The sequence below is a fragment of the Haliotis cracherodii genome, unplaced genomic scaffold (assembly GCF_022045235.1).
Source record: "Haliotis cracherodii isolate W230 unplaced genomic scaffold, xgHalCrac1.p SCAF_2, whole genome shotgun sequence".
NCBI classification, from domain to species: Eukaryota; Metazoa; Mollusca; class Gastropoda; order Lepetellida; family Haliotidae; genus Haliotis; species Haliotis cracherodii.
Window position 1 is genome coordinate 47,137,816 of NW_027266275.1, and position 25,358 is coordinate 47,163,173.

The 25,358-nt window shown below is 40.3% G+C and overlaps 1 protein-coding gene across 2 annotated transcripts in view; it reads left to right on the top strand.

The window, feature by feature from the left end:
• Positions 1-25,358, top strand: part of LOC139468152 (cyclin-dependent kinase-like 4) — a 493,691-nt gene that overhangs the window by 400,504 nt on the left and 67,829 nt on the right. The window contains exon 9 of one of the 2 annotated variants that reach the window (XM_071249926.1): positions 5,793-6,010. The exons of the other annotated variant lie outside the window; for it this stretch is intronic. Within the exon in view, the coding sequence (XP_071106027.1) occupies positions 5,793-6,010 (218 nt within the window). The remainder of the gene's footprint in view (positions 1-5,792; positions 6,011-25,358) is intronic. 2 annotated transcript variants of the gene reach the window in all.

Here is a 25,358-nt window from a genome sequence, read left to right on the forward strand (position 1 = left end):
GTGAAGGGCAACCAGTGGAGGAAGTGATAGAGGAACACCCAGATTGCTCACCTGACAATGAAGATCTCACCGAAGTATGTACTCTATTTGATGATTTGATTAGAGGAACTATTTCTACTGATCACGTTAGCTCATCCGATGCCTTGTCAAGAGTTGTCGACAGACTTCAAACAATGAAGGACTCCATGAAGAACTTGAGAACAGCAAAAATCTGGATGGAATACATGGAAATGGTTGATATCCAAAGGAGTTTCATTGGAGGTGAAAGAACTGGCAGTTGGAATCTCCATCTCAAATCCTTATGACATATGCTACCATACTTTGTGCTCCTGGGCAGAACCTACAGATGATGGCACAATTTCCGGAAATGCATCCAGAAGTTCACAAGATGTTTGAGGATGGTCACCACGTTGTTCGACGATCTGATCGCTTCTGGGGAGGCCTATCCTCTGATCTAGTTGTCAAACAAGTCCTCATGAGAAGTTTAAAAACAAATGTAGGACTAACAAGAGGAACTGGAATGAACGAGACACAATGTCTTGTTTGGTTGATATCCATGCCTGCCCGAACACAGATAAACAATGCAATGCAAGAGTTGACTCAGGTTGAAAACAGAAGTAGTTAACAGCATACAGATATGACCATGGCAAGGATTCACAGACATACATCAGATGTGAGAAAACTAGTAGACTACCTCGCTGATCGAGACCCATTTCGAGAACCTGTCATCAGAAATATTGCCAGTGGCATCACAGCTAATAACTCGGTCAACGCAGATGAAGCAAAAATTGTTGGATCGATGATCTTGATTTCATTGTCTGGCAAAAATGTATCTGACTTTTCTATCAAGAAATCCTATCAAGCTGTGACATTAAATTGCAGACCATCTGTTGAAGATGAGGAAATTGCAGAATCTGTTGACCCTCGAGTCTTGCTCCAGAGACTAGTTTCAGCAGCTGGTGATACATCAGACAACTTGAAGGAACATATGAAGTATGAACTGTGTACGTATCCAACTTCTTTGTTCGACCCCACTGTCCTATTGAAGCAAGCTAACAAACCACTTCTCTCTAATGCCATTTGGGAAATGCTTGATGTCAGGAACTCACTTCCAAAAGAAGTTCAGTATGTGCTTTGATGGTGGACCACTGCTGCGGCGTTTACCATGGCCTCGTGGAATCACATAAAATGATGTGTGTGGCATTTACTGCAATTATGTCACCAGTCATTATGGCATGCCAACAATTGTCTTTGATGGCTGCAACATGAACCCATCAACAAAAGATATACACATCTGAGGAGAAACAGGGGTGTAGTTGGAGCAACTGTAAAGTTTGACGGTGACATAATCATTCAGTCCATGAAAGAACAATTCCTTGCAAACGCCAAGAACAAACAAAAGATTTCTCAATCTCCTGAGTGACAGAATGAAAGAAACAGGATGCACAACTGTCCATGCAGAAGAAGATGCAGATGTTCTCATTGCAATAACAGCTGTAGAGTGAGTGAGTGAGTATGGTTTTACTACGCTTTTAGCAATATTCCAGCAATATCACAGCGGGGAACACCAGAAATGGGCCTCACACATTGTACCCATGTCGGGAATAGAACCCGGGTCTTCAGCGTGACGAGCGAAAGTCTACCCGACCCCCCCAACAGCTGTAGAACAAGTACAGACATCACCAATTGTAGTGATTGTGGAGAAGATACTGATCTTATTGTTCTGGTATGTTACCATGCAAGAGAAAAATGACATGACATTTTTCTTTCTTTGACAAATTCAAGAAAACCAATGAAGACATGGGACATTAATGCAACAAGGAGAAAACTTGGCCACACTTTAACCCAGCATTTGTTTTTTAATTCATGCAATACTGGATTGTGTCATATGGTATAACCATATGTACAATTGCTGAGTATAATGAGAGGAATGCACATATGCTACCAGGACTGGCCCTTCTGTTCATCTGTCCAGCACTCCCAAAGGAGTTAGAACCTTGACCATAACATGCAAACCGATATTATCCCCACCCTATAATAAACAGATGCATTGTATACATTTGCTTGTTATGAAGTGAATAATACATTTATGCCAATAGGATTCGCCCTGGGGTCCAGCCGTCCAGCCGTTCGGTTCAGATCTTTATGATACATTTGTATCTAGAGAAATACATGTTCATGCTGACAGATTTGCAATCCACCCCTTTTCAATGCTGACAGAATCAAAATTAAGAAATATTTGCAGTATTATATACATGTACAATGCAGATGTATATTTTGTCATGATTGCATTAATATCCAGGTGAGCCATACAGGCTCTATGGGCCTCTTGTTTCAAGGTTGTACTGCATTAGGGGATGGAGCTGCTTCTGTTTTTACATGAAATGCAAAGACCTTTCTTGTTAACTGTAGTATTTTTTGACATTTGACACAGAAATGTGAAATAGGAAGGAATATATACATATGGGCAACTGATGTTTATCCAAGGTTGAATGATGATAGGTTGATGTTTACACAACAGATAAGGTTAAAGTATTAAGCCTATTGATGTACATCTCAGAATATATAGGATTAGCAAGGCTTGAATTAGTAAAACATTCTCAAAGTAAATGGCAAACCCCATCCATGTGTATGTAACCTTCCTTCTTCACATTTATGAACATCACTCCCTTGATAACGGTTTTAGTAATTGCTCCGTTACATCACAGTCATTGTAATATGAAAGTTGTATATCCACAGAACAATCTCCCTTGTTCATCATACCAACTTCTACATGCCACTTAAAGAGTTACCGATAGTTTGGTATTCCACTGTTGTGCCTAAGAAGTACACAGCTACTGTAACGCGACATTCAGTGGTCAAGGTTTTCTAACTTCTGATGAATGGTGCAAATGTTGCTAGAGTTGTAGGCTAATGACTTGAAACATGGCTTGTATCTTGTTGAAAGTGAAATTTTCAAGCCATCAATCTTCATCAAATGTTTTAAAACAACATCTTTCACTGATCCACATTATTCTTTTTTGTAGAAAAGATGAGCTTATGGCAAAAGCAAACACAAGTATCAAACATTGCCTTCTCCTCTGAGCAGTACGTCCTTAAATGAGCTACATTGATTGATATTATAATGAACTACCCCAAGTATATCAGTGCATATAAACACAACCGCTTTTTACCCTTTGCCCCCTTGGGTGTATTTACTCTAGGTGCAAAGAGGGTGCATATAAACAGGGATTTAATGTTTCCGGCATTTCACTGCCTCTTGATTTATGTAGCTGAATGGTGTTTCAAACAATGGCTTGCAGAACTCTGATCCAAACTTATCATGAGTTTATATTATGGCAGACCGCCTCCGTGGTCTAGTGGTAGAGCGTCCGCCCAGAGAGCGGAAGGTCCGGGGTTTGATCCCCAGCTGCGTCATACCAAAAGACGTTAAAAGATGGTACTTGTTGTTATCCTGTCTGGCGCTCGGCATTAAGGGGCTAAAACAAGGACTGGTCGGCTCGGAGTCAGTATACTGTGTCTGAGTGGGGTATTCATGTAAAACTGCGGCACGGTATTTCAGTGTGCTAGTACTATAAATCGGCATCAGTCCGGACTAGTACAAGCAGCCACACACACACACACACATACACGTGCATGTACGTCACTATATAAGTTCAATAATCTTGGACGCGACGTTAAACCCCATTTCACCTCAACTTATATTATGGCTTGTTGTGCATCATGCATGGTTGACATCCTCCTCTCTAAAACACCCAAAAAGCTTAAACTTGGCACATGTTCCCACTAATAATGACAGCTGAGCTTGTTTTCAGGAAATTTTGACCTAATTTTCAATTTTAATTAACTGTTTTGGTTTTTTTAAATTTTTACCTTGTTTTGACCTTTGCGCTTGACCATACCACAAATTTACATGTTTTCCAACCATGACTTTTCTTTGAAATTTCGGCTGATACTCTGTATGGATGTTGACGGTAATGATCGGATTCTGAATTGTTTATAATGTCCAGATAAACAATTCATTATTGCCTCAATGGCAGCCTAGGAAAAAGCTATTGTTTTCAGCCATTTTTGTAAAAAAAGTAATGAAATTTTGGTTATATTTAGCTAGTTTTGGGACATAATTCATTTGTTTCCCTCCCTTTTTCCCCAATATTTTGTGGTGCGGTCTCATGAGGAAGATGTATGTATGTATGTGCTAACTGGAAGTACCCTTTTGTTTTGTTATTACTTCTGACATTGGGGTCTGTTTATGGAAACTGGAAGTGATATCTTCAAACGCAAGTAACCTATAGCTTTCTTCCACACAATGGGTGTAGGATGCTATTATGTACACAAAGTGGAAGAACTTGGTTTATAATCCTGATAGAGATGTAGAGCTTTGTGTATATGCCGAAATGTAAACCGGATATGAGTCATCACAGTTCTAAAAATCCTTTCGCAATAATTCTTGCTGCTTATGCCTCTTGTGCTTGTGCAAGCTAGGAAACTCTGTTCTAGTGACAACAGTGAAAACATTTCTGAGTTAACTTAGCACATGACTTTGTTAGTTATCCTGCTTTAATTAGATCTTCGGTTTTATGAAGATTTGGGTTTTATTATCCTGAGATTCAGCTGAAGAAAAATATATGTGTTTTTGTTTACCTTAGTTTCACCTTCTTTCATAAAAGCATGTTTGGGATTGAGGATATGCACAGAGGATATGAGATCTTATCTCTCTTCCTGGAAAGGTACAGGAGGATTTGAAGAAGATAATGATGACTGAGGCACTGTCACAGTGGTTGTGATAGGTCTTGATTATCAGTCCCAGGGAAGATATCCACCTAAGTGTTGATTATTGGGCTTCTACACTACTTGCTCGGTCACCATGCGGCAGATCTGGCAGTCATATCTCTCAACCTCTACCCGCCATGCTCATAAGGACCATCAATGCAGGATCTAGTCGTTCTTCACGATCACCAAACAGCAACCGCACAGACACCATACAAATCAGAAGAAGCAGTAGGGAGAGATCTACCAGGACCGGCACTAAGAAGTGTCCAGTCTCAGCTTCAATCACCAGCAGAGAAGCTAGTCTTACATCAGATGTCACTTCCAGTTTTGATCACGTCACTTCCAGTTATGACATCACTTTCGGTGATCTTGACATTATTACTGGAAGGGACATCATTAGATCTGGAAGTGATGTCATCAAATCCGTAAATGATGTCATCAGAACCATAAATAGTATTAAAAAACTTCATGATGTGGAAGGATCAATCCGTTTTGAAGCATCTGATGACATCATAAGTTAACAATAGTTATCACTTTTAATAATTCAAAGAATACTGCCCTTATTACATCAGGAGTATATCCACTCACATCCACAATTTAATTATCTGCATCTGGAGAGCTGACGTTTGGAAACATAAGATATTTTCCCCCATGCAAGAGGCTTAGGCAGCAGGATACTATTACTTGCACTACTGACTATGCATAGTAGACAGTGAAGAGGACTTCTTTTGAAAATCCGTTTTTTTATAGTGTGAGCCAAAGGCCAAAGAGTCAAAATACAAGTTTTATGGCAATGATGTAATAGAGGTAGTATTCTCAGAATTATTAACAATGATATCTATTGTTTGATGTTTGAACATACTGGAAGGGATGTCTTCAAACCAGAGGAGTACTCTATTATTTCTGTTGTTCTGTTGTTTTTCTAAAACATTACTCTTAACACAAGTTAAGCCTTTATAACCTTTGAGGTAAACTCAGGGCTTCTAAGATATCTTAACACTGGCCATTATCTATGACAGGAGCAGTGACAAGATTGCAAAGAAACACCAAGGAAATATGACCAAAAAACAGCTGTCAAACCACCACAGTATTACAATCAGTCCACAGCCCCTACAAGCTGAAAAGAGCTGTATGTATGACAAGAACCTTACCTACCATGATCGCAGTAGCAAGAATCGACTTGTGGAGAAGAAGGAGGAGAAAGGAGTCAGTCTGCCAGAGGTGAAAGGTGCTGAAGGTTAGTTTTGGAATTGGTGGTATAGGAAAAGGTGAATCAAGGATGTTTAACTCCTCATTGATTGCATAATGTTGCATAAAAACCTGTACAGATGAATCTATATTAACATTTGTATTCATTTTCTGTTCAATTATGACACAAGATGTTGTTTACACAAAACAACTTCCACAGGTACCATATATTGGAAATCTCAAAAGGAAGTATTACATAGTCCCATGTCCTATATGAAAAAGTATTAATCATGTGGTTCAAGATAAGCAGATATGTAATAATGATTTCATATGCTAGATATAACATTGTCGGACATACCATTTTTGATATAAAACAGACATAATTTTAAACATGTGATTCCAAGATTATTTTAAGTTAATGCAGCAGTACTTTAGACAGAAAGGCTGACAAACAAAAAGATCTAGTTTAAAATGCACTAACATCAGCAGTGATGCAACTAAAGCAACATGAAAACAATTTGGAGCCAGAGTGAAGCAATAAAAAGTGATAATGAATGTGTGAGTCGATTTGCTGGCGAACGCAACTGAGCGTGACAAGAGACTGTGTTCCCGTCTGCAAGGACAGGGGAAATACACTCTGAGGCAATATCTGTATGCATTTCTGAACACTGATTGGTTACCTGTGGTCTATGAAAATTTCAATATTACAAACAGTGCATGTTGATTAATTTCTTCAACCTAAACAAACAGACAAAATGGGACCTCAACCGATCCAGTTATTAGGAAATACCCGTGATGGTAATAGTTTGATAAAAAACAAGTATCGGGTAAGTATCTCATTGGAAAGCATATTCAGATTTCCAAATGAGTTGGATGATAAGTTGACTGAGATTGATTATGGATCCCATTTTTGTTTTTCATAGCTTGATATTTAATCACGTCATGTAATAATGTCATGTCAAAAGACCTATTATATTAAAAAACAACATATGAATTGTCTGAGACCGTAATTAAAACCTCATTTTGCAATTGCATGATTATTGTATATTATAAACTATCGTAAACTCAACAAGAAGATAAATATCAATATCCCCCATCCTTTTAAATATGTACATAAATCAAACAATGTATACGTACATGTACTATATGCAGTGTTCCTTCACTGTTGTGCCCTTCAATTTAGCACTAACTCGGATACAGTGCGCAGAAAAGCATGGTTCCCAATCTTTTCTTTCATTTTTAATTAACTCAAGTTTTTCGTTGCAAAGAATCACTGTGAGCACATAGTAGGCTACCGGAAATACCTGTCAACAAATCCAAACTGAAGTACACAATTTAATCCTATTATTACACTATCTGGTTATTGAAACATGGTCATTGTATAACTGAAATTATGTTTGTAATGTATTTTATTAGTTTTATTCAAAATTTCTTTCAATATTGTTTTCATTATATTTGGAGAAATTGTGTGTAAAGTAATCATAAAAAGGCCCAACACACCATTATTTATAGCAACCACGATCAGATTTCCGCTATTGATGCCTTGAAAAGTGAATGGATCTAGATATCACATATGCTGTACTTTGACCTGTTAAAAGTCATACTTGATGTCAAATTTATTATTCTAGTTTGTGCACAACCAACTACTACCTTAGCCGCAGCTTCTCGTGCTTTATGTATCCTACAATGTACCTACACTTCATCATTTCATTCACTGCATACAAGAATGTGTACTGCGAAAACAACCACGAACTACGTGCACAATTAGATGACCACGAACAAACTGTAGTAGGACTGGCGAAACTCTTTCCCGGCAAGACAAATCACTATGATTACCACAAACTGTTTGATGCACGTGTAGCAGCATATGCAGAAAAAGGAACGCCTATTAGGTGGGACATGGTGGACAAACGGATATATACAATGTGTTCCACAGGACAGAGGGCCCGGTCATGTCATTTGTGCCAGAGCATAACCCACACTTCCGAGGGATGCCCTGACCTGCTCCAGACGGGCTGGCTCCCCTACTACCATGTAGACCTGTTAACCTAACACCTATCAATGTGATTCATTTAAAATCTGAACTTTCAGCTCATCCAAACCAAATTTCCTCCAACAACCTAATCAATGGCTTTGACCCTCTAATCGCTCCTCTGCCAACTTCAACTGTCGAGTGTTCCAACAATCTAAGTGCCCGACGAGAGCCCTCAACCATCACAAAACTGGTCCAGTCAGAAGTGGCAAGGGGATACTTGATCGGACCTTTCAACAAGTCACCTTACCCCATCTATCGAGTCAGTCCTCTAGGTTTAGCTGAAGGCAAGTACAGCCGCAAGAAAAGACTAATTTTGGACCTTTCAGCCCCACACGACAAGCCAGATATCCCAAGTGTAAACAAACTAATTGACAAAGACTTGTGCTCCCTGTCCTATGTGACTATTGACAACAAGATTGTTATATTATTCTCTTATTCTGGAAGAAGGGCCTTGATGTGCAAGGTTGACATTTCTGATGCCTTTAAACAGGTACCCATTGCACCCAAGTTTTGGCCGTTCTTCGGATTCAAGTGGGAAGAAGAGTTCTATTTCTATACACGTTTGGCATTCGGATGCAGATCAAGCCCAAAACTTTTCGACTCCCTCGCAGAAGCAGTATGCTGGATTCTGCATAACAATTATGACGTCAAACATATTCTCCACCTCCTTGACGACTTCCTCACCATTGATGCGCCAACTGCTGATGCCCAGAAAACCATGAACACTTTATGTGAACTCTTTAGGCATCTCCAAATACCATTAGCTGAACATAAGTCAGCAGGTCCTGTTCCAGTTATCGAATATCTTGGAATTGTCCTGGACGCGCTTTCAATGACTGCTAAGCTACCACGCGACAAGTTGTTCAGAATTTCAGCAATGGTTGACGAGTTTTCTCGACGGAAAAAGTGTACAAAACAGGAACTGCTGTAATTATTGGGGCATCTAAATTATGCATGCAGAGTCATTATCCCAGGTCGTTCCTTCCTATCCTACCTGATCGACCTTTCTAAGACAGTGTAGAAACTCCATCATCATGTGTACTTATCCCATGCCTGCCGCCAAGACCTACACATGTGGGCCACCTTCTTGAAAGATTGGAATGGAGTGTCATTCTTCCATGACTGTACTGCCACCTCTAACTGTGACATGGAACTATACACGGATGCGGCCGCTACCATAGGCTTTGGTGGCTATTTCCAAGGATCCTGGTTTGCCGACAAATGGCCTTCAAAACTGTTAGGTGGATTGAGCGTAGAACACAGCCTTGCCTTCCTGGAACTATACCCCATTGTTGTGGCAGCCATTTTGTTGGACATAGGTGGTCACAAAAACGCGTGCTCTTTAGCTGTGATAATATATCAACAGTTCATATCATTAGGAAAGGCAGATCCAAATGTATTAAGATTATGGCTTTAATGAGAACACTAACCTGGACTGCTGCTAAAGGTAATTTTGTCATCATCGCACAACATATCCCTGGCGTTCATAACAACATTGCTGATGCGCTCTCTCGTTTGCAGCTCAAGAAATTCCGAAGTCTAGCGCCATCAGCAGAGAAGAATGCCAAACCATGCCCTCCCAGTTCACAAGTCATCTGGATTTGAATACCCATCTGAATACCCTGTGGTCCGCCGCCATTAACCCTCGCACCAGACACACCTACGCCACAGGGGTGCAGTGCTACATCAAGTTCATGATCCGTGTGTACCTGTTTTCAATGGAAGAGACGTATCTCCAGTACTTTCTGGCCCACTGTTTCGGGGTCCTTAAGCTTGCCTATACAACAATGAAAACATACCTGGCGGGTATTAGGTATACTTACTTGCAAGCCGGATTACCTACAGTGTTTCATTCCCCAGCCTCTGGTGCTTTTGCCCGTATCCAGACATTAATGAGAGGATACAAGAAGTTACAATCTCCCGTCAAGAGTAAGAGGCTTCCCATTACGTATGATATTCTCTGTCGGATCGTCACTCTCCAAGGACAGGGTGTGCTAGGACCTTACAATGACTTGAATATGGAGACTATGTGCACCATTGCCTTCTTTGGATTTTTACGATGTTGTGAGATTACCTGCTCATCTAGTTTCGACGTCGACACCAACATCTGCGTAAAAGACATCACTTTCGATTCAAATCGTGCCAGGTGCATCTTACGACTCAAAGTGTCTAAGACTGACCCCTTTCGTCAAGGCACACATATTTCATTGTTCGCTACGAAGAACCTGGTGTGCCCCTTTCGTGGCCTGACACAACTCGTATGGATCAGACGTGGGGCACGTAACACCGACCCCCTCTTTGTGGACAGCTCCTTTACAGCCATTACCAGGAATACCTTTCTGAGATGGCTTAGCATTATATTGTGTCGCGCAGGTTTTAGTTCCAGTGGGTATTCAGGACACTCTTTCCGGATCGGCGCGGCCACGACGGCAGCTCAAGCTCGCCTAGAGGACCACCTTATCTAGACTCTAGGACGGTGGAGCTCTGACTGTTTTACTCGGTACATCAGAAACCCCGAAGCTACCTTGCGCCAAGCCCAGATCTCCCTATGTACTGTATGACATGCATAGGCTTTGACCTACGAGGTGCCATAGTCTACCATGTCAGTTTGTGTATATATTTAGATGGTCGTGAAGCATCGTTCTCATCTCCCATGTTTAATCATGACCGTTAGTTGTGTGCCATTGTTCTTCGTGCCAAATCATCTCATGACTCTTCTGTATTGTCTATTGGACCCAACTGTGTAGAGCACAGTGTATGGACACCACCACGTGCTAAGTGAGGATATACAGACATTGTGCCGTAAATTCCATACCCCTGGTACTGACACCCAGTGCCTGCTGTGATACAGGCAATATGACACGTGTACAGAGGACTGATGCAATTAAACTTTGTTAAAGTCATTACATATTATTTTTGCAATTCAGCCATTTTCAATCTATTTCCTTGGGGGCACTCAGTTGCTACACAGCCTCTCTTTGGGCGTCTGTAGCCCCCAACTTATACCATATACCTCTCCCTAACCTAACACCCGGGGCTTCACGACCTCCAAGGGTACATCTGTACTAATACTGGGATCCACGATCCCAGATTAATCCACAACAATACTCGGGTTGACGACCCACTAACAAGCCAGGATCCACGATCCTCGGGGTACTCTTTCTCTATTCCTATCACTCGGATTTACGACCCACTAGCACCAGCAACCGAGGTAGCCCCCCATTGTCTCCATTGTAAATAAATTAGAAATCCATCATCACTACTCCGTGCTGGTCCCAAAACACCGTGAGCATGACCTTGCCTGCAGAGGGTTGGACACGTGCCTTCTTTGGGGGTGGTGACTCCACATGCTTCCATTGCATCGACTGAACTTTAGTCTCAGGATCATAGTGATGGACCCATGTTTCATCCTGTGTGATAAGTCTGTCAAAAAAGTTTGCCTGGTTTTTTTGGCACATGTCCAAAAGATCCTTTGAGCAATTGACTCATTCCTGCTTTTGGAAAGGTGTGAGCAACCTGGGAATCCATCGTGCAGACACCTTATGCATGTTCAAATTATCATGGATGATTTTTTCCACAGACCCTACACTGATCTTGACATCTTGTGCTATCTGGCGAACAGTTATACGTCGGTCTGCCAAAATGGCGGTCTCCACTTGATGGATAGTGTCCTCATCAATGGCTGAATGGGGGCGACCAGGAATGGCAGCTGTTTCCACAGATGTCCGACCACACTTGAACTGGCGATGCCAGTGTTTAACAACTTCATATGATGGGGCATCTTCCCCATAAGTTGCTTTCATTTCATCGAAAGTTTCTTTTGGTGTGCGACCTTTCAAATATTAAAACCTTATCACTGCTCGGTATTCTACTGGCTCCATTGTCACACCCTACTCGATCATAACACCTGCAAAAGTGGTAAGATTAATAGTTCGATGCTGCAAATTCAGACATAACCCATAGATACATGTATCATTACACATGTGAAATTTCAACCAAATATGATAACCCTAAGTGGTTTAATTTAGGGGAAATCTTTAATGAACACCCCTCGTATATAAAACAACTTATTTTGTTCCTCACTATTCCTCATATCTTCAATGGTTATGCATAGAACACATTGAAAATTGGCAATATGTATCAACATTGTTTGTTCCACATTATTTTTGTTGGTGTTAAAAGTAACTCCACTTGGCAGCTATCCTTGATTTTCCGTTGTTATAATAACTCTCATGCAGTAAAGATACTGAAAACAAATGCCTCACACATGAACGATTAAGCCCTGTTCATTGCCTTTCCATAGATGATACAGCCATGAAGAATGTTGTCAAGTAGACATTCTGCTACAGATACATTGGTTTAAAAAATTAGTTTGTGACCTTTGTGTCCAGTTTTCAAATTAAAACTGTGTATGTGTTTATTGATTCATAATCCACGATGAATGTATTTTTTCTAAATTGCAAGAAAATAGGAGGGGGGATAATCGGCCACCACAATCTGCTTAGGATTTCTGAAAGGGTTGTTTTCGGCTGTGATGTATATGATCTATTGACTGTCTCACCCCATCGCGGCTCTCGGGGAAGGAAATCTGTGAGCATATACTGTATAACATCCCAAATACAGATTGCTTTAACCAGCAAGGATGTCGGTACAGCTCTTAAATGAGAGGCCAGTTAAGAAGGTTTTTCGGCTACAGCTGTTGATACTGGTGATCATAGCAGTGTTAGAAATTGCCACTAGATCTGTAGTCCTTGCCAAACTGCCAGATACTTAAGGTATCATAAGGACTAGTAAAAATTTGCCATTTTTGAGGGGTTTTCTACATGCCATCATAATAAGGACTGGTGGACAAGAACTGTTTGTTTCTCTCGCTGCATTGTGGCTGGGAATGGTCGTATGGTCAAATACAGTTTACGAGATAATAAGGAAATGTAGGTATCTTTGTGGGTAGTATTGGTAATGGTGACAAAGTTTTGATAAGTCACTTGGTTGGTAATTGTGCAATATTCATTGACACTTTTTTGACTTGCAACAAAAAGTAAATATTTCACTTGAGCATTACTCATTTTATTGTGTGTATATTTTTACAATCAAAATGTGTAATTTATTAAATGCCTAAATATCCAATTATTTTACAAATTAACCGAAAAATATGTCCATTTGTATTATTATGACAACAATTTCAACAATTCTTATGTTTAATATCACCACCAAGTGACTGAAAATGTTAGGATTGAAAGCATATTTCTATATTGTTTGGCTTCTAATGCTAGCATAATTAATCTATTGAAAGTCCTTTTTCAACGTCTTAATGATTTTTCGTCACTGTTAAACAAATGGACAGATTTTTCAGTTGATTTGTAAAATGATGATAATATTTAGACATTTTATAAATTGCCTGAGTGAATCACATTTTACACATTGACTGTAACATATACACGCTTACAAAGGAAAAGACTTGTGAAAACAACGTATATTGAGCATCGAAGAGCTTCTCAATCAAGATGTAGAGGAACAAGAATGATTCTGTTTGATGCTACAGAACAAGAATGAAAACAAAATGCAAATATCGTAATTACAACCTACCAAAGTTATATCATAATTTTAGGCAGCTACCTTGTTCGAGGAATGTATCCATGAATATCCACACAAGGAACAATATCCCATACATCTGCAGCTGTACAAAGAAACTTATTTAATGTCACGTGTCTCTGTAACAATCAAATATTTTAAAATAAAGCGTTTTGGGATATTATAACCAGTGTTCGTTTTTCAACTGATCACTTGGTTTGTTTCAGTTGTTTCATGTAGGTGTCAAGTCTAAAAGGTCAGCTGAGAAAGCCCACGTGACAACTATTTTCATTATGTCCACGGTTCTTTAAAAAATTCATTGAGTTAGATAACAATGAGCAATCAATCAACGTATAATCGGTTAATCCTTTGAACAAAGTATGTTGTTTTTACATTGGCACGTCATGATATGAGTGTATTCCATCTGCTTAAGTGAACCTACACATGTAAACACTTACTTTTGACATATCCACTGTGCAAGATAACAGTGATTAATCAATCAACGTAATCTCTGTTGATCCTTTGATGACTAGGAATGATCCGTTGATTCACAAAAAAGTCAGACGGCTGAGAAGAAGCCAGAGATGAGTGCCCCTTTATGTAGTAATGCAGGATATGTATTACAAATGTAAAAAGTATTTTGATTTTACTAATATTTCGAGGTCATAATGTCAGTAGCAGAAATGAGACTATTAGGGTTTATCTAACGCATCATGTTATAAAATGGGCAATTCTTTTCAATTTGTCTTCCCTTCACTAACCCGCTAGGTTCACTTACCCGGACGGTCCTACCTTAAACTGACGGTGCATGTGGTGTGCGCACATATTACTATCACACCTATACACAGTTAACCAGTATAGCCTTCACCTCTATCGGCAACGGATTGTATGGACAGTATACCTTTTCACTTAAAAAATGATCTATCTATTGTCATGTCCGGAAACATCTCTCTAAGGCAAGAGAGTTAACTGACTTTAAAAGTCCAGTTTCCACCCTTGCCGAACTAGGCTGGAATTCATGGGCCACCAGTGGCTATTATGAGTTATGTCCCTTCTATGCCTCTCCTATGGTCAATCAGATTCCACCTCTCGTATCACTTGCATTTGCTTCAAACATAAAAGCAGGGCCCGGTCGATCAATAATCAAGATCTATATTGTGATAGAACGGGTCTTACATGCACGAGTATCTTGATTAAAAACATGAAAAGATTTGGAAAATATCTGTTGATAACGAGTTGGACATGCTTTGCAAATCCTGCTATCGACTGAAATCTGATTGACAGTTTACGAACCGGATTTCGATTTTGTTGAGGATTGTGATTGGACTATGCACAGACTTGTTAGTCCAGCCAAAATGTAACTCCGTAATACCAGCCCAGTTCGGCAAGGGTGGAAACTGGACTTTTATTGTCAGGTAATTCCCTTGCCTCGGGAAGATGGTCCGGAAATAGATGTTCCGTGATTCAGTGATACATCAGGGATGATCACAACTGCTTATATTGTGTAGTTAACCAGTTGATAGCCGTTCGAAGCGAGGCGGCGAGGTCAGCTGATCGTTCATTCCAGGTCGCTTTGTTGACGTTTTGCTATCGGTGCTGAAAGTGATGCCCTTGATGTTAGAATATCATACTTTTAAAAATGAAGTAGATTTTCATTGTATACAAACCCATATCTATGTTTAAGTATCGCAGAGCAGGCTACATCATATGCATGCATTTCAGTAGATGGGTTAGTTGATGCAGTACACAAAATTTGAAGGCCTTTTGCTACGTAAAGTTGTTAGTAGCCTAAATGTTGTAAATTTTGACAGCAACACAGTCACGTAATTCTTTATCAGGTATACAACTGAGAGAAGGGAAAAAGGTTTTCCAGAAATTGTAAAAGAAACCGGCTCATCAACAAAAATAGATTGACATTTTTAAATTTTCCAAATTAAAATATTATATTTTTTAAGACACAGATGACCCTATGTATTAGTTTAAATGCATATTGAAAGGTACTTATACCAACTACAATTTTTCATCTTTTAAATTAAAACTGTATCTTCATACTAATTTTCAGTCTCTATCATGATGATTGCATTAACATTACAGTGTCTACATCCCTTTGCTTTGACAATTAATCATCAGATGATTATAATACAGATAAAGCTGATTCTTAATTTCATTTGGCCTTGCTTTTTATGTTTCCTCATTCTAAACTGATGTATCAAATTCCCACATTAACAAATTATTGAAGTTATTCTTATTTCTCTTCACACCAACAGATATCTGCGTTGCACAATGACTCTTATTATTTTATTTAAAATCTTGGTATACTTGTGCATGTGTACTGGTATTAGATTACACATGCATGACTTTTAGCAGTCATTATCTGTTACTGAACTGCATGTTATGTCAGTAAAGATTAGTAACATAAAAAAGGTCTCTCTTATGTTTGAAGAACCAATCAATTCATTGTGGAATATTTTTAATTACTTTTATAAGTTACTTTGATCTTCGTAAGATCAAAATATATCCAAGTTAAAATGAGAAGATTAAATTAAGAAGTCTAATTCGTTTCAGTCAATCTATCTGTTACGCAGTGTTTTTCGAACTGACTTTATTTTCACAAAGTTTGGCTATACATAGGCAATTTCACGTGCCGCACGATTTACATGAACTACAAAATCCGCGAAGCACTCAGCGTTTGCACGAATGCTCCCAGTTAACTCCCAGTGGTATTCCCAGCGAACATTTCATGTTCCTGGCTATAGTTCTCCAGAACATTCCCCCCTACAAATGATAGATCCCAGTCTATCATTTCTAATATTATCTATCGATCACAACATAGTATATGTACATACATGAAATAATATGAGACTAAATTGTTCATAAAAAGTCCACACATGTCCTGAAAAACAAAGCAGTCATTTCAACGTCCACATCTCTGTAAGAAATATTCCACTTGAAAGCATGTCAATTCACTGGTAAGTATAATGTTCATTGTTAAAACGAAAGAACAGATCCTGTTTTACGAAATGAAAAATAATGTTTCAGTCACTCGAAATACTTCCTTGAATGTTCATTCTTGAATGTTCATCCTTGAATAACATCTTCTATCCATGAACTCTGTCAATCCTCCATTCACGAATTCTTCTATCCGTTCCTCGGAATCCTTCAGCTGTCCTTTGAATCCTCCATTCACGAATTCTATCCGTTCCTCGAATCCTTCTGCTGTTCTGTTCTGTTCTTGAAGACTTCTCCAGCTGCAGTTCCTGAAACATTCCATTCCAGTGGACACACTTTTGTCACTGGTCTTGTCACAACACCCTTACTGGTCTGTATGTCAACAACTCGAACGTGTCCATCTCTTCCAGGATGTGTCTTTATGATTCGTCCGGTGATCCAACTGCCTCTAGGTGACTGAGGGGAGACAACCAGAACGACGTCATCTACTTCAAGATCACGGTTTGGTATAAACCATTTCTTCCTTGCTTGTAGAGAAGGAAGCCATTCAGCCATCCAACGTTTCCAAAAGTGGCGTACAAGTTCTTGCACTCTTCGCAAACGTTTTTTCGGATTGAACACCGTCTTATCAACCGACTCGGGAGCAAATATTCCACCCAACTGACCATCAAGAAAGTGATTAGGAGTTAGTGGAACGTCATCATGTGGATGTGTACTTTGGTAAGTTAAAGGCCTTGAATTGATCAGCGATTCAGCTCCGGTAAAGGCAGTCACAAGTTCTTCATCAGTGATGTCGCCATTGCCAAGGATTGCATATATAGCTCGTTTGGAAGACTTTATCATTGCTTCAAAAGCACTCCCAAAATGTGGTGAATATGGTGGGTTAAACTTCCAAGTAACTCCACGATTGGCCAAGGAGGTTTTAATGTAATCCTCATCAAGTTTGTCTACAAGTTGTTTCAGCTCTTTAACGACCCTGTGAAATTTGTCCCGTTATCTGAAACCACTACACTTGGCAAGCCTCGACGGTTGACCATTCTGTAAAAGGCATTCATGAACGAGTCGCTATCAAGACCGTATGCCATTTCCAAGTGCACTGCTCTAGTTGCCAGGCAAGTAAAGAGACAAAGGTAGCGTTTAACTCGTTGCTTCCCCCCTACCTTGTATTGTGATGAAAGGTCCTGCAAAATCAACGCCGGTTTGATCAAATGCTCTCAATGAGTATTTCAGTCTAACTTGTGGAAGTGGAGCCATGATTTGCACACCAGGCTTTGCCTTAAGTCTGCGACACCAAGAACATTCCTTTTCATATTCACGGATCTCTTCACGAGCAGAAACGATCCAGAAACGTGAAGATAGTAGAGCAAGGATCTGATTTGTACCAAGGATGTGTTTTCCATCCTCATGATATTTCTTCACGATTAGCTTTGTTACCCAATTTCTTCTGGGCAATACTATCGGGAACCGTGCATCAAATGGGAGAAAATTTGCATACTGCAGTCTACCTCCACATCTAATCAACCCATCTTCATCAAGTATGGGATCAAGTCCAGTGAGTTTACTATTTGATGGCAACTGTTTACTACATTCAAGTGCCGATACGTCCTTTGTTAATCCCTCCTTTTGTGCACTACCTAAATGATACATCTCTGCATCACTAAGTTCTTCGTGACTTAGTCCCCCAGCGATTCTCAAACCTAATTCAGAACGACTGTTGTTCATAAATCTATAAACCCATGCTGTGATCCTAAGTAGTTTTTGCCAATCTGAGTGTCTTCTCGGATCTAGTCTCCAACACCAGTCAGGTGTTGCCATTGCAAAGAACTGCTTTGTCGATATAACAGGTTTCTTGGCTTCAGAATCATCTAATGTTTGGTTGTTCACCATCTGTAAAGGCCATTCTGTCACATCTTTTTCCAGAAAGTCAGGTCCAGAAGTCCATGCTTTGTTCAAATTAGCAACTGTTGTACCCCTAGACAGGATATCTGCTGGATTCTGAACAGAAGGAACGTAGTTCCACTGACTAGGAACAGTGTTTTCTTGGATAAAGGCTATCCGATTAGCTACAAATGTCTTGAATGTGCAGTTGTGGTTTTTTATCCAATACAGCACATTTTGACTATCTGACCAAAGAATCACACCAGCAATATTCATTTCAAGAGCTTTGACTACAGTCAAGATCAACTTAACTCCTAATACTGCTGCCATTAACTCCATTCGAGGAATGCTGACTGATTTCAGAGGTGCTACTCGACATTTTGATGCCACCAAGCGACTAGACACCATCCCATTCTGATAGGTAGTCATGTTGTATACTACTGCCCCATATGCATTTTCAAATGCATCAACGAAAACATGCAATTTCTTGTTCTCAATGTTCAAGTTGAGTTGCAAGCATCTCGGGAATCTAACAGTCTCCAACTCTTTCATTTGATTAAGCCAAAGCAATGCTTTCTGTTTCAAATCATCATCAAGCTCTTCATCCCAATCTGAACCCTTGAGCCAGACTTCCTGCATGATGATTTTTGCTTTGATGATGAAAGGAGCAAGGAATCCTTACGGATCGAATACCCTAGCCATTTCTCTAAGAAAACCCCTCTTTGTAACTATCCAACTGTTGTGTGCACTAGTACTTCGGAAGCTAAACTCGTCATCTTTTGCCACCCACGTCAAACCAAGTGTTTTTGTAGTTGGCAACTCATCCCTACCAAGATCAACCTCAGTAGCCCTATTTTCTATGGGCATTTTCTGCAAGACTTCGGGTGAATTGCATAACCACTTTCGTGCACACATGCCTGCCTTTCCCCACAACTCTGTAAGCTGCTCATACAGCTCTATGGCTTCGACCTCATTTGGAAGCGAGTCTGTGTTGTCATCCATATAGGTCGACTTTAACACAGTCTCAGCAGCTTTTGGTAGAGTATCTTGAAACCTTCTAGCATGTTCTTGTGATATGTACTGTGCCAAAAACGGAGAGGCATTAACACCGAAGACTACTCTTGAGAATTTGTAAACCTGTGTCATGTCATTCTGATTGTTTGACCTCCAAAGAAATCGAAAGAATGACCTGTCTTTTGGCAACATTTCTATCTGAAGATACATTTCTGCAATGTCACATACTATGGCTACCGAGTATCTTCTAAACCTGAGCAATATCTGAAATAGGTCACCTTGTAACTTTGGACTCTGATGGATACTGTCATTCAACGATACACCTTCGCATTTTGCTGATGCATCAAAGACAATGCGAACCTTTGTAGTTTCCATATCTGGACGCACTACGGGAAAATGAGGTAAGTACCATCCACAAGGTACATCTGTTCCCATCAATGGACACCTTTTCAATGTAACCTTTTTCAAGATACTGAGATATGTTACCATTATAAGTATCAGCAACCTGTCTTTTGATAATTTCTTCTCTGTGCAACAGAGACGTTTGTAAGCTATTTCCCAATTGTCTGGTAAAGGACTTGCATTTTCCTTCCATGGAATGCCAATTTGATACCGACCATTCTGGTATCTGATTGTATCTTTTACAGATTCAATCACAAATTCATCATCCTTGGAAAGGATAGATGTCAAAGGGGAAACTTCATCAACTTCCCAGAATTTCTGTAATATTGAACTTAATTCAACTTCCCTACTGTCAGTGAAGAATGTGCCCGAATTCTGACAATCACTTAATCCTGGTATCCTACCAATTCAGGTCCAACCCAAGGGAGTTAACTGTGCTGTTGGCTCACCTTCCTGACCTGGGATATCCTGATAGGATCTATGCAGTTCAAGATAATCCATTCCAATAAGAAGATCTATTATATGAGGAGATTTGACTTTTGGAAACTCAATGCTGTCAAAGTGTTTCCATCTTCCTGCAAACTTCTGCCAATCAACAACCTGCATCTGTCCCGTAACCCGAGTAGTTGTTAAGGCAGATATTGTAGTATTGACTGAACCATCCAAACTCTCTAGTCCAACTTAAACTGACATAGTATCCAATGTTTCATGTTGCCCAATGAGGACATTAACTGTAACTGAAACTTTCTCTGTAGGACCCCATAACCCTAATTCTGAGGCAGCATCTTGATTAATATAAGTCTGTGTGCTGGCATCATCAAATAGTGCATTAACAACAATTCTGTTCTTTCCATTCTTTAGAACTACTGGCACCGTTCTCAATGATACTAGCGTTGACTTGCTAGATTTAGTGGAAGACATTGTAACCACAGATGGACCATGACTTCCATGCTGCTTTTCAGTTTCAGGAGTTTCAGCTTTAGAAACATTGTCAAAACTTCTCTTTGTTGAGTGAAGAAATCTACTATGAGTTGCGGTACAGTTATCTATTCCACAGGTTTTTCTGCGTCTGCAACTATAACCTCGATGGTTAGTGCCCAAACACCTGAAGCAAAGGTTCAATTGTTTAGCAGTTTCCCATCTTGTGGGAACAGTCATTGTCTTGAACTGTTTACAGTTCCAAATATGATGACCACTTTTACAGAGCACACACTGAGCGTTCGTGTCAGTCTGTCGATCGCCAAAGAATGAACCTGATTTGCTCTGACCTCTAACTGTAATCCTTCCCTTTTGGGGAACGCCATGCAAAGTTTCTGATGCTACAACATTAAACTCAGTTTCTTGCAACACCCACTCACGCAATGTGTCTACCAATTCTTGACGCTCTCGATCAAAGACCCATCTTTGATAGTCAGTTAACATAGATTCTGTCATTTTCTTCAGTAACTGATTATATAATGCTCCATTGCCCGTAGTCGTACTCGTAGTCTGTCAGTATCTCTAAGATTGACCACGACAGTGTCTAACATGTCAGCATACCGCTCAATATCCTTGACATTGCCAGGACGAATTGGCCTAAAGTTACACACTTCCTCCAACTGTAATGTAATTTGGCGTCTCTTGCCACCATACTTCCTCTCTAATCTATCTAGTGCTACGTCATATGCAGCCGCACTATGACCTAAATCTTGTATGACTTTCATTGCATCCCCAGTTAAGTACTGACGCAACTGTAAAAGCTTGTACTCTGGTGTAGCTGGAGCCTTATGAACACAAGCCATGAAAGCCGCTTTCCAACCCTCATATGATTTGGCATCACCCGAGAAAGTAGGAATGGAAACACGTCTCAACTGCTTCCACATATCATTTCCCAAATTGTAACTACCCGAATTTGCAACAGTTTCTGGGGAAATTCTATGTCTAACATTCTTCTGTGTAATGGGTTCTTGCCTATTCATATGACTAAATTCATCTGCATTGGTCTGCTGCCCCCGACCTAACCCAATGACATTTGTTTGTGACCTCTGACCTAAACAAGCAACATCTAAATCCAACTGTGGTTCCATTTGCTCTATGTGAGAAGCAGTGACAACAGTAACATGCTTTTCTTTTTCATCCGTAAATAATCTGGATAATCCTGTTCTAACACTGCTGAACGATCTCGTATCTGCCCTGTTTCTCAAATATTCTTGAGCTCGTTCTTGTATCTCATTCCCAATCTCCTCTATCTGTGTTACCTCGCCGGTAACTTTCGTCATGCTATCTGGATCACCTATTGTTTGAAATGTTTTAGACAATGCTATAACTATCTCGATAGCTTTCAGCTGACAATCATTAACTTTGTCAATCGCGTTTCGGATTTCTGTCCGAGTGGAACGATACTCTTCATCAATAAGTCTTTCAAGTCTATTCGTTGCTTTAGTGAAGGCTGATTTGACTATAGCCTTCTTGCGTCTAAGTTCCGCTATTTCGGACAAAATCTGTTTGTTGTAAACTGCGACTCAAACTCCACTATAACCCTAACTAAATGTCAACACACGACATAACATGCAACTATTCTACTAACGTGCACACTGCACCCTATACCCAGATAACACTGCTCTAAACTATCCAAAACCTCGCTCTGCTACCATTTGTTACGCAGTGTTTTTCGAACTGACTTTATTTTCACAAAGCTTGGCTATGCATAGGCAATTTCATGTGCCGCACGATTTACATGAACTACAAAATCTGCGAAGCACTCAGCGTTCGCACGAATGCTCCCAGTTAACTCCCAGTAGTGTTATATGCGAACATTTCATGTTCCTGGCTATAGTTCTCCAGAACACTATCTAAAATTTAAGTGATTGTCAATGAAATTGACTGGGTTTATAATAACACAAACTGCTTGATCGCATTTGTATTACTGTAGTTTTGTAGTTTTGTCATAGGGGCGTACCTAGGATCGTCATTGGTCCCAGGTAATCACAACTTCAGCTCCAGTACTGCGTCACATAAAGCAACACAGCTTTATATTTATGAAACACTACATGCTATGCAAACAATGACATAACAAAGAATATGTGAAAAATATGTGTTTTTATTATCCCCCGCCTAATGAAGTTAGCGGGGGATATGGAAACGGGCCCCGTCTGTATGTCCGTCCGTCCGTCACGTTTCGTTTCCAGAGCATAACTCAGAAACCGTTCAATATTTTTCATGAAACTTTGCAGGTTTGTCAGGTACATGCTGAACTGGTGCCTTTTGCTATTTAGAAATTTTAGAAATTTTTATTTTTTACGTTTCCATGGACTTAGGTTCCAAACTCTTCTTTTTTTACAATTTCCATGACAAGTTCCACCTCAGTTAAAAAAGGTTAGGGTTTGCTTAGATTTAATTATTTCATAAATTCTGCAACAGGGGCGGGGGATATAGACAAGTTAGTGGCAAACTCTTGTTAACATATATATAGGATTGGGCAATGAGGAGGACTGATTGCCGCTTGACCCTGGGGCGAAGTAGTAACACGCCAGATGTGTCCTAGGGTTACCCTTAGCACGCCGGGTACTTAAGGAATTTGGATGGGGGGGGGGGGGGGGGCAACAAAACAGTTGCTCCTGTGGGAGAATATTTTGAGGGCCAAATCGGCAATCAGTCCCCAAAGGTATGAATAGAAGGCAAGTATGTAGGCAAACTATGGTGAGAAAGTAATAAAAGATGACATGCAGATGATTGTTCAAAGGGAGGTGGGTGGGTAAACAAATAATGCGTGGGAACTTTCAATATGGCAAATAAAAGACATGCTACCCGATATGCATTGTGGGTCAATTACCCGAGGCACTGTGGGTATTATGTTCGATAGATTAATTGTTAGTTGATAAAGCATAATGTTAATTATTACCTACAACATATATATATATAATATACTACTGTTACGCAGATGAACAATATATATATAGAATGGGCCATATTAATTGCCGTGCTGGACACGTGTAGTTCGCCGTACCTGTGGACTGGGGTAAGATAGCCTCAGAGAGCATGGTAAAGAAAATATACACACAGTGGAGACCTGTGTAAACGCTAAGTAAAAAACCAGCATGGTACACGGAAGTAGTTGTGGATTGAAGAGTTATGGATTTTAAGAATTGAGATAGCCTATACGACCCGGTATAAACTCATTATAAAATTACGTACACTTCCGTTTGAGAAGCAAGCCTCGTTTTAGTTACCTGTGTTTAAATTCGGTATTTCCGCTCATGTGCAATAGCAATGTTGTCGTACGCCATGCTGTATGCTTTGTTCAGCCGAGAAAATTATTTGCAATTAATCTAACACCATCGCCATTGTCAAGTGTCGCCGCAACATAAATTTGTATTGATACTAATCATGCCTCCGACTCGCAGGCAGAAACGTAACAGAAGACCTTCAAGCACCATCACAAGGCCTGCTTCGCCTGATGTCAGCAGTTGAGATGATCTTGGCAATGATTCCCACGCCATTGCTCAAGTGCCCGTCATCAGCAACACTTGAATCCGACCCTATTCTGTTTTCCCCAGACAGACCGGATGACTGCATATATCAGCGACACCCTAGGCATTCGACCACCTCAAGGTCTGACGAGGAGACAATACCAGGAATTGTACTCCAATAACTTGTACAAAGTGGCAGACAACAGTGGTGACAGTACCCCATCGCAGAGTCCCCAACCTGAGGAATCTGTGTCGAATTAAGGGACCACTACGGACCAGGAACTGTTGTCAACATTGGTATCCATGGTACAGACGCAGTAGCGACATTGGCCCAGAAAGTATGTGCCACACTCAGTCAGGCAGAGATCGAACCACAATACATGCCACAAGCGGGACCCTTCACCCTGTATTCCTCTAGATATGCCACAGAAGACCCCTTGGCTTTCAGAGGCAACAGCCCAACACCAGTGAACAATACCACACTCACAAGTATAGCGGATGTGGAGATTGTCTAACTCTACGGAAACAGATCTGGAAGGGTAAGCATATAAATCTGGCATTACTTATGATCCCAGATGAAATGTCTACTTCCGCACATTTGCAGTCAAAGATACACAGATGCTCCTAAAACCACAGGTTGACACCAGGATGACCATGCCATTGACAATTAATATGTTCATTGTGGCCCAATATGTTCATCGTGGCCTTCGGCAGATATAAATGGATTCTGTGCATCTGGTGGCCACAGCGAGACAAGGAGTTGGACAAGTATGAGCATTGCATCCTAGAGATGCATGCTCAGTATGGCAATCAACTTTTCTACCAGTATCATCACAAGTTTTCAGCTTAAGCAGCAGCCTTGCTTGAGCAACAGAACTGGAAAGTGGATTGGAGTAAGGTGGACACAGACCTTTACAAGGTGATATTCACAGGCCAGCGTGTCAAGGCTTGTCAGCTTTGCCAGGATATAGGTAATATGACAGAATTTTGCTCCCTTGTGGTTGCTAAATATGCCAACAGGTACACCACCAACCATCCACCATGGAGTACCTGTATGTTACAATTACAATGCCGATCGTTGGTGCATGTCAGCTGCAAAT